The sequence below is a fragment of the Taudactylus pleione genome, unplaced genomic scaffold (genome assembly GCF_031769625.1).
Source record: "Taudactylus pleione unplaced genomic scaffold, aTauple2 ptg000609l, whole genome shotgun sequence".
Lineage (NCBI taxonomy): Eukaryota > Metazoa > Chordata > Amphibia > Anura > Myobatrachidae > Taudactylus > Taudactylus pleione.
The window spans coordinates 6,185,575-6,196,877 of NW_028285011.1; the positions used below are offsets into that span (position 1 = coordinate 6,185,575).

The 11,303-nt window shown below is 47.3% G+C and overlaps 1 protein-coding gene across 1 annotated transcript in view; it reads left to right on the plus strand.

The window, feature by feature from the left end:
• Nucleotides 1-3,502, plus strand: part of LOC148480604 (uncharacterized) — a 33,896-nt gene extending 30,394 nt beyond the window's left edge. Inside the window, exon 11 of the mRNA XM_088454026.1 lies at nucleotides 3,408-3,502. Within this exon, the coding sequence (XP_088310152.1) occupies nucleotides 3,408-3,502 (95 nt within the window). The remainder of the gene's footprint in view (nucleotides 1-3,407) is intronic.
• The last annotated feature ends 7,801 nt before the right edge of the window (nucleotides 3,503-11,303 follow it).

Genomic DNA, 11,303 nt, shown 5'->3' on the forward strand with positions numbered 1-11,303 from the left:
AGAGCACATGGATCAGCTTTTGCTGGGACCTACCACAAACTGTGGCAGCCATAAATCTTATGGTATTGTACCTGTCGATACAATCCTCCGGTGTCCAGGATTTCCAGATATTCTGGCATTCCTTCCGGCTGACTTGGGTTTCACACTTGGCCTGGTCTTCCTGACAGTGCGGATCTCTACACTGTCAGTATGGTTAAGATATGGAATTGCTTCACTCTGGTATCCAGTTCATCCTTTGGAGTGTTTTCTTGATTATGCCTCCATTTGTCCTCCCTAGGGACTCCTTGGGAGTAAGTAGTGGTTCTTCGTTACCTCCGGGGACAGTCAATGGAACCGCTGGTTGTGATAGCCATTACATGGTCTATTGCTTAGGCTCTCTCTTTCTCTCAGGGTGTTTATATCAACCAGGAGAGTGTCTGAATTGGGAGCGTTCTCATGTGGCTCCCTCTTCTGGAGGGCATCATGTCAGGGTGGGAGTTGCTCTCGCCCTGTGTTTCTTCTTAGTGGTTTTCAGGTTCCATATTATTCTGGAACTTATGGTACGGCCATTCTGTCCCCAGTCCTCTCGGCTGGTGTGGCCTCATTGACTGTGGTCTGGCCTCTTTGGATTTATGTGATCCGTTCAGGTTCCTTACGGAAATCGGACTCCTTATTGGTGGTCTGAGATTTCTGGTTTTCACAGGAAAGGATGGCCGGCCTATAACCAAATGTTGGCTTGGATGGCCTCGTAGGTCTTCCTCAGGGGCCTACTCATGGGTAGGCCTTCCTGTTGTTGATGCTTGTTTTTTCTCGGGCCATGTGACCCTCGTGTGCGGCTCGCTGTGGCGCCTCGGCTGTTTTGCCTTACTAGGTGGCCACGTGGTCTTCTGTCCACACCTTTTTAAGGTTCTAGGCATTGGTTTCCTTTGCCTCTCAGGATGCTTCCTTTTTGGCGACGGATTCTCCTCTCAGCACAGGAGCGTCCCCACCCTTGGTTGAACTGCTTTGGGACATCCCCAAGGTCAACCCTGTGGACCCCCTATGGACCCTGAAGTAGAAAACAAGAGATATGGTAAGAACTTACCTTTGTTATCTCTGTTTCTACGAAGTCCATAGGGTCCACAGGGCGCCCGCCCTGACGCACCTGGCTTCATATGGGCTGTGTGGCTGGTCACCGGTTTTCCGTCTCCCATTTCGGTGAGTATGGTTATTGAGTGTTCCAGTTTTCTCTCTCTTTTTCTCTCCTCCTCCGGCCTTTGGCTACTTACAAACTGAGGTGCCTCTGGCTTGGGGGTGGGGTTATAGGGAGAGTGGACCCAGTGCATCCTGGGAGCTAAAAGCTTTAACTGCGTGGTGCCCGGATTTGGTTCCCAACCTATACCCCAAGGTCAACCCTGTGGACCCTATGGACTTCGTAGAAACAGAGATAACAAAGGTAAGTTCTTACCATATCTCGTTATTGCAGCGGGATGCAATCGGGAAGCCGGCTGACTTAAGCCCGACAACTTTATCCCGGCGAGGGTTAAATGACAGGCGTCTAAATCTAGGCTAGGGGCAGGGTGGGTTAGGCACCCCCGGGGGGAGGTTAGTGTTAGGCACCCCTAAGGAGGGTTAGGTTAGTAAGTACTTACCTGGGGACGATCGGGATTTCCAGCGCTGTCGGACTGCCGCTGCTGGGATCTCTCCAGCTGTCTGCCTTACGCTGCCGGGAATCGGACTGCTGGCCATGCGGCCGGCGGTATTTCATACCGCTTCCATTGCAGCATAGTAGTAAATAGGCAACAATATATATTTCTCATAATCATATAAGAAGCCAAATACATGAGTTGTGTACATTTAAATTATTTTACTCCCCCCCCCCCCCCAAACATCCATACTCTATCCCATATTTTTATGCTTCAGTAGCGCTGATATAGGACAAAGCCCTGAAATGATAAATCATGACATGTCAGTTATGCTTGCTGTAGTCAGACACCACTGACTATATCCGTGTCTGTGTGTGTGTGTGTGTGTGTGTGTGTGTGTGTGTATGAATCCACCAATCTGTACAGAATATTTCAGTCTCCTTGGCTGATTAGTCTCCAAATCATACAAACTCTGCCTTAAAGCTGCTCACACATGCTGTAATATCATCCTATCACACAGCTTGTGAGCCCATGTATGGCCAGTATTATACAGACTCATAGTAATGACACTAAAGAAGCATACTCTACATAAGTGGGGATGTTGCCAATAGCAACCAGATTCTCGCTATTATCTTCTAGAAGGTGCTAGATAAATATTAAGTAGAATCTGATTGGTTGCTAAAGGCAACATCTCCACTTCTAAAAAGCGTCACTTTAGTAAATATACCCCATGGAATTACAACATAATGGACAAATTAAATATAAACATATCAGTTACAAGAGGAATAAGTCAGTAATACATATGGGTATATTTACTAAAGTGCTGAATGCAGCATTGCCCACACCGTTGCTGCCGGCATCAGCAAGTGTGTACGCACTTTGCCGATGGCGGCAACCCGCCAGGTCCCATCATTTACGAGGTCGGTACAAACTAGACATAGTCTAGTGTGTACCAGCCATAAGTCTTAGGCCTGCAGGCCGTCCCCAGGGAAATTATGAAATTCATCAAATTCCGGAAAAATATAAATTTCGGAACTTGACAGTGATGTTGTACGCCACCCTGAGCATGCGATACAACAGAGGGGTCCTCTAACCCTGACGCTGCCTCCTGGCTCTCCTCTAGTGAACAGGGAGCAAGGGAGAGGACACAGCAGCAGCGCTGGGGGACTTGTGCTGCGCGGCTACATGGTGTCAGTGGTAGTCTGTGACTACCAATAGACCCCATAAGCTGCTATCTGTAGCACTGCTGGAGCTACAGTAATTATATTTTCCTGCCACTTACCCAATCGTCCACCAAAACGATGAACGATAATGACGATGCGCGTTCCCGCGGGTCGTTCGTCATTATCGTTCATCGAGTAAACATGCAGGCCAACCTGACGATATGGTCAGGTTGCTGCATGTTGGGGAATGGGGGAGAGAGCCCGGCGTTGAACGATATTGTTAATGATATTGTTCAGCGGGTGTGCTCAATGTCCTGGATAACATTGAGCACACCCTGCCGGGGACACACTAGACGATATCGCTCAGGGAGCATATCGTCTAGTGTGTACGCTCCTTTAGACCTGCAGGCCGCCCCCAGGACATCAATGTCTAAAACGGTCTATTAATGCACTGGAGAAGAGTCTGCTTTGCTTTTACATCAGTATTAGCATTGTTTGCATTATGAATATACTGTCTTTATGTATTTTGGTGTCAGTGTAATAAATGTTGTGGTGTATTAGATAACTGCTTTACAATACTTTGCCACCTTGATGTATTTAATGTCCCACATTTTTTTCTTTTTCTTTTTTTATACCTTAGTTTTGTCACCAACATTTCGGAGGCGCTATTGCACCAGCTCTAAGCACCCTCTACATGATCAGTTATTATTCACTGATAAGAGATGGAACATCTAGGACTGATCACAGTGTGGAGAGGCTCCTGCTTTCAATAAACTTTATTTTTACACAATTATATCTTCAAGATCATATGTTATAGTCCTTACACATAAGAAAAGGTTTGTACTGGGATGTTGGGTGGTGGTGGTGGCTCAATAATGTGACTGCAGCAGACTTTATCTTGTAATGCTTTGCTCAGAAAGTGACGCTGCTACAGTCTTCAGGGTGATGGCACCTTCCAATATAACCCATCTCATGGGCCATATTCAATTACCGGCGAAAAGTCCCGAAGTTTTCACATGCCGGAGTTTTTGCCGTCATCGCTTGTTTTGCCTCCAGAAAAGTATTGCGCTCGTCACCGTGATTCGCCCTATTCAATTCCAATGGATGCGAAAACGCGTCTCGGCGAAACTCAAATCGGCGAAAAGTCATGTCTGATTTGGGGAAAACAGACTGACACCCCTCAAAAGATGCACTGACATGGGGGATCACTATGGATACCCCTGAATAGCCCTGCTGGAGGTATTTGGGGTGCTTAAATGCTCTCTATTGGTGCTATTTAGAATCTTTGCTCAAGTGGTGAAGAATAGCATTTAGCATTTTTTTTTTACAAAAATAAGTAATCCCAGCAAATTTGGGGTACATGAAAATGGGTGCAAGCATGGTTAAAAATCGCTAAAGTGCATTCGGAAAAAATTTAAAAAACGTACCTTCAGCAAACACCTGCAAGCCAAACAACACTTAGACTCCAGGGGGTCCCCCAAATATGCCCTATTTCGGAAGTTTTTAAGTTTGTCACCCAACTTTGTTTTTTGCACCCACAAAACAAAAGTACTTTTTTGGGGTGTTCTAATGTATTTTTTAAACCTTTTTTGACGCGGTTTACCTTTGGGGGGGGACTGTCCCAAGGCTGCATGGGTGTTCCCGCAACTTTGCACCCCAAACCCCCAATTCTGCACCTGTTTCCACCTCCATTCGCAGGTGAATCTATTCCGCTGGTTACAAGGCGCAAACTTTTCACACTGTCGAAAAGTCTTTGCAATTGAATATGGGGAAAAGTTCTCGCCTGGCGAATTCACGTCACCGGCGAGAACTTTTCGCCGATCTCGGCTTTTCACCGGCAACTGAATACGGCCCAATGTCCTGCTCATCTTTTTATCAGATATAACTCTCTAAAGTCACTGTAATATAGCATTGGCTCACATTGGCTACATTTATAAATGCTTTGGTCAGGATCACTTTCCCAATCGTCCCCAAGAGGTTCTTTTGCAGCGTCTGTACAAATATTACATATGGAATATGTTCACCTTTCATCGCTCTAAGTCATATATTACATACCAAAGATTCACAAGCACAAGAAGCCATTTTCTGAGCATTTATGAGAATATGGCACTTAGGGCCTGATTCAGAGATGTACTCAGTACACATCGCTACTGCATCTTTGGAAACAGCAGTGGATTAACATTGCAACTATTGGTAACAATGGCCCTCATTCAGACCCACTCGCGAGCGGCTGTCCGCTCGCAAGTGGGTCGATGGTCCCCACTGCGCATGCGCACGACTGAGGGAGCTCCGTCGTGCCCATGCGCGAGACCAGACAAGCGAAGGACTTTCCTTCGCTCGGAGTGTCTCATCAAAGGGGGCGTGCTGTCGATGGTGACTGACAGCACGCCCCCTTTGGTGGGCGTGCCTGCCAGACGGAGGCGTTCCCAAGGGAACGCCTACCGTCTGAAGCCGGCCCCACTGACATCACTAGTGATGTCTGTGGGAGTGATTTTGGCTCTGATAGAGCCAAAATCACTCCTGGCCTTGCGGTTGAAAAACTCAACCGCAGGCTTTTGCTCGCAGTTTCGAAGGTCGCGATGGTCACGACCATCATCCTGCAGGCTCGTATATGCTGTGGGTGGTGACCCACAGCTATTCGAGCGTCCAGGAGGACGCTCCATATTAATGGAGGTGGGCCCTGATTCAGAGCGAGCGGTCTGGTCAGAGCGTCCGGCTCTGAATCAAGGCCAATGTTTCCAACATCGGCCATGTGAGTAAACTGAAGCCTACTCAGGGGCATAATCAATTAGACGCGAAAAGTTGGAAAGGTTTCGCCTGCCGTACTTTCCGCCGACTTCGCGTGTTTTGGAGGCAAAAACTTTTCGTGCGCGGCCTCGCTTTTCGCCCTATTCAATTCCAAAGACGTGAAACGCAAACAGGCGAAAGTGCTGTCAGATTTGGGGAAATCAGCCTGACACCCCCAAAAAAATGCACTGACATTGGGGATCAATGTAGTTGTCCCCGAATAGACCTGCTGAAGCTATTTGGGGTACTTAAATGCTCTCATTAGCTGCTAATTAGCATCTTTGCAGAAGTGGTGAAGAATAGCATTTAGCAGGTTTTTTTTGGTGAAAATAACAAGTCCCAACAAACTTGGGGTACATGAAATTGGATGCAAGCATAGTTAAAAATCGAAAAAGTGAAGTTTTAAAAACCGCACCTTCAGAAAGCAGCTACAAACAAAAAAACACCTCCCCCCATACTTGTGGACCCCCCAAAAGCTTATTTCGCTAGTTTTTTGTACCCCAGCTGTTTTTATTCCCGCCCCCCTTTTTCTATGTCATATTTTGGGGTGTTTTTTTTTTTTTAGGATTTTTTGGACGCAGGTAACCTTTGGGGACCTGTCCCAAGGGTGCAGGTCAGTTTCCCCACCTTTGCACCCCAAAACCGCAATTCTGCACTTTTTTCCGCCTGGTTTCATAGACGATTCTTCTTCGCCTATGCATTGACTTTCCGCGTACGCAAAAAGTCTTTGGAATTGAATACGGGGATAAGTTTTCGCCTGGTGAAATGACGTCACCGGCGAAAACTTTTTGCCGAAAACCGCTTTTCGCGTCTAATTGAATATGCCCCTCAGACTGGCCATCTCCTGCCCACAGATGGAAGACGCATGGAGAAACATTTCGTTTGGCCAGGTAGGAGGTCGCAATATAACATCAATGCCCATCCATGCAGTACAGGGTCCAGATGGCTCAAGAGAGCGCTGTCCTCTAACATTAACTCTATATTCACCAAAGGCAGTTTTGTGGAATCTTTCTCTCATAAAAGATCTGGACTAAATCAATCCAAAGAAAAAGCCGGTGCAAAAGGAAAACACTAAAAGGAACTAAACAAGAACCACAATATTATAATCAGACCAGCAGATATAGTGAAAGGAAGGGGACACATTCTCAAAACATACATATATGACAAAGAAATGAACCGGTTTACTTCAGGACAAGGACACTTGTAGAATTCTGGATGTGCACACCACAAACACGTTCTAATGACGATTGTTTCTGCACTTAAAGACAGCGTTTGACAAGGAGATATAATTGAGAAGTTGGTTTGATTACCTAAAAGGGATGTAATTCACTTACCGGCAGCTGGCAGAATCCTGACCCGGCACTATAGATAGGCGTCGACATCCCGACGCCTATCTTTAGCCCAACAATGAAATCCTGACAGCCGCCATCCCAAACGAAGGTAAGCGGGGCCCTGTAAACTGTTAGCCGTGGGGGTTGAGGATTAGTTTTAGGGGCCCCAGGGGGAGATTAGGGTTAGGCACCCCCCAGCGAGGGTTAGGGTTAGGCAGGGGAGTTAGCATACTTACCACCCGTCGGCATCTTCATCCTTCGGGCTTCCAGCATCGGGATATGGGACTTCATACCCATTCCTACCTAAACATGGTATATTTTAGGATCCCTTTCATGTACTACCTCCTGAAGTTACACAAAATCCTTGCAAACCCACCAGGATGTGCAATCTTTTATGGGATTGACTATCTGACCTCTCTCTCGAAGGGGTCTATTTACTAATCCTTGGATTGAGATAAAGTGAATGGAGATAAAGTACCAGCCAATCAGCTCCTAACTGCCATGTCACAGGCTATGTTTGAAAAATTACAGTCAGGTTGGCTGATACTTTATTTCCCCCATACTGGTCAGCGGCAGCAGCTAGTCTCCCCAGCTTAGCACACACTGCTGTGTGCTGGGCTGCAGTGGAGTTAGGGAGGCTGCTGCCACTGAGCAGCAGTCTCCTCAGCCTATGCGGGGGTGGTGGTGGGGAGTGATCACACTGATCTCTCCCCCCCCCCTTCTGGATTTGCCCCTGGCTGAGGGGCTCACCACACCCTCTGTAAATGCTGTTATATGTTCCATTCTCACAATCGTATACAGCCAAAAACCGTCTTGGACGTCCAGGCTAAGTTAGGTAAGGTCACAATTTGTAGACCACATGACCGTTCCAGTGCCACACCTTCCCATGGCAGAGCCACCCTGGATGCAGACTTTTGCACAGTCAGTGCAGGGGTTGGCTCAGGTGTCCACGTCCTTTCAACACATACTAGAAAAGGATAGGGCGAAAGCTCCACTCAGTTATCAGGCAGAAGTTCGGATTCAGAGGTGTCTTCAGTTGGCGAGGCAAGTGCTTCCATTACCCAGAGGAGGCTATGTCCCCAGAGCAGTAAAATCCATTCTACTAGTAGAGGACTTGGTGCAACCTCTTAGATCCAAGGCACCTTCTTTTAAGAGGTAGAAGACGACAGTTGCGGAATTTCCATCTTCAGTGTAGACTCACCCTAGTAGGCGCCTTCAGGTTTCAAAATATGGCTACCTTTTACCCTCTCCCAGCAGTGGATAGGAAAAAGTGGGAGTCTCCTCCCCCAGTGGATGCCCACATTACTCATCTTATTAGGTCATCCCTCCTGCCTGTCCCTAACACGGCATCTCTTAAAGACCCTATGGATAGGAAGCTGGAACAATTTTTAAAGTTCATTTATGTTAAGGCAGGTGCGCTGGCTCATCCAGCCCTTGCATAGGCTTGGGTGGCTAAAGCTGTTGGCCAATGGGCAGACGCTTTTGAAAAAAAACTTACCTCTGACACGCACAGAGGTGCCCTGGTCTCCTTGGTTGCGCAGGTTAGAGAGGCAGCTTCTTTTATCTCTGAAGCAGGCACAGATTCAGGAATTTTGACTTCAGATTTCAGGTTCTGCAATATCAGCCAGCAGAGCACTCTGGCTGCGTATCTGGAAGGCGGACACGGAATAAAAAACGGCCCTGGAAGCCCTTCCCTATTCGGGCGACGTTCTGTTATGTCCGGAATTGGACAAGATAGTGACCATGTTGGCAGCATCTAGCTGCTTTCTTACATTCAATCACCACTCCGAGACCTAGGACCTCAGTCTCTTGTTCCTTTCGTCCGCAGGGCAAAACCAGAGGTCAACCATTTCCCAGAAGCCAGGGTTCAGGCCCTAAAAGCTCCAAGCCCGGAGGTAAGTAACCCTGGTCCACTAGATGTCCAGCTGACAATCCAGCGTATAAGCCTACCGCATGATGGGGCGGACCCTCGGAGTGGGAGGCCAGCTTCTTTGCGGTTTGGCAGTGTAGATGTAGACCATGACATGGGTCAGGTGTCGTGTCTCATTGCTATGCTCTCACATTTCGGCAGCACAGCCTTCTCGTTTCTTTTCCACCGGCCTTCCTACACAGCCAGAAAAGGTAGAAGCTCTCGAGAAGTCTATTCGCTCACTCATGGCCTTGGGTCGTTATTCCTGTTCCCCTGTCCCAGAGAGGGTTAGGCTTTTATGCCAATATGTTTCATTTTTATCACTGGGTTTGGTGTACCTATTTTACTTCCTGTACGACTAGGGGTCTTAACCCTGGGTCTTTCCACCTTTCCCTTCATTTCTGCAGATAGGTACGGATTTGGGTCTCTGGCTCTTGTCCTTGAAGGTCCAGGTTTCGGCCTGGTCCGTTTTCTTCCAAATGCAAATAGATATGTTCCGGGACGTACACACTTTTTTTTTTTTTTTTCCAGGCAGTTCTCCACGTTCAGTCCCCTTTCGAGTCTCCTGGAACCTGTCTTTAGTTCTCCGAGCTCTCCAATCGGCTCCCTTTGAACCATTACAGACGGCGGATTGCCGCTGACACGTGGAAAACTGTTTTTCTGCTAGCCATTACGTTGGCCAGATGGGTGTCAGATTTGAGTGCCCTATCTGGTTGCTTCACGTTCCTTATTTTCCATTCAAACAGAGCTATGCTGCGGACACGCCTGGGCTACCTTCCCAATGTAGTGTCACACTTCTACATAAATCAGGAGATTGTGATACCGGCTTTCCAGACTGTGGATCCTTCTCAGCCAGAAGCTTCCTTGAATGTGGTAAGGGCTCTCCAGCTTTACGTCAAGAGACCAGGGAGATTTGCAAGTCGGATTCTCTGTTCGTCTTATATGATGTTCATAAAAGGGGCTGGCCGGCTACTAAACAGACCTTGGCCCGTTGGCTCCGCTGCACAATTCGCCAAGCTTACGCCTTGGCAAACCTTTCCACCCGGTAAGTGGGGACTTCTTGGGCAGCTCGCTGTGGGGCTTCTGCAGAACAGCTCTGTAAGGCCGCCACATGGTCATCTGCTTATACATTCATCCGGTTTGATGCCTTTGATACTTTTATGTCCTCTGCATTCTGTGCTCACTGCAGCACAGGAGCGTCCCCACCCATAGGGGACAGCTTTGGGACGCCCCAGTGTCATCCCTGTGCCCCCTAATGGAGGAAGAAAAGGAGACTTATGTTGTTTACCTGTTAAGTCTCCTTTTTCAACTCCATAGGGGGCACAGGGCACCCACCCTGACACACCGGACTGCGTTTCCTTGGTGAGCTGTCCGGCTGTACTTTCCATAGTTTGTATGCCGGCCTTCCTTCTCCGCTGCCTCGCTCCTGAGTGGGCTTGAAAACTAAAGTGATGGCCTGTGGCTGGTGCGGGATATAGAGGAGGGGAGCCTGGACTTGTGGGAAATTTTCATTAACTATTTGGTGCTCAGACTCTCCTCTCCAGGCCATACCCAGTGTCATCCCTGTGCCCCCATGAAGTCGAAGAAAGAGCCTGAACAAGTAAGCAACATAAGTCTCCTTTTATGTTGGCAATCCCTGTGCCTTGCAGTTTTGAGAATTGTAGCTGTACCCGCTTCTTTCAGAAAAGGGTCAATCTTTTTAACCGCTCTTAATTTATGCTATGAGATGAGAAAATATACTCTTAAAGGGCAAGTAAACACTTTGTTGAAGACATACTATTTACATTGTCCATTGTAAGAGGAGGAATTACACTCCCTCATAACCTATAAGAAAGAAAATGAAGACATCATTATGGCTTAATTCTTTTATTTTTTATATGTAGAATATATATTGTCATGGTTTTTAGAGGTACAATAATAAAAGTTATGTTTTAAATGCACACAAATATAAAGAGTGCCCCACAAATATTTTTTTCTTTTGTGTCTATGCAATTTGAGTAATTGATTAGTTATACCAAATTCTGGAAGCACCACCAACCAGGTGCTATATCTACAATAGAACATATAGCAATTATGTTGGTTTAATAAAATTCATGAAAAAGCGATGTTTTCAGTCTGTGCAGATCCCTCCCCAAGTATTTGAAAATACTAATGCAGCTGTCCAATGTTTTGGCTCTAATGTGCCCCACAGGGTTTGATTCCCAGACCTGATGGACATCAGGGCTTCTGCCATTAGTGCCTGTTCCCTATAGGCTGGGGGAACCATGACTAGGATGCCCCGCCCCTTGCTAATCAAGAGTGATAGGATTATACTTACTGCTGCTTGGCCGTCCGATGCACAGGGGGGCACCGATGACCCTATGGCCAGTGACACGGATACTGGCTGCAGTAAGCTGCGGCGGGTCCTTCGGGCGGCTCCCACAGTGCGGGCAGACTGCAACAGCTAGCAGTCTTTCTGTGCACATCAGAACATGAATAAACGTAAAAAGGCTGAGGACAGCCCTAAACA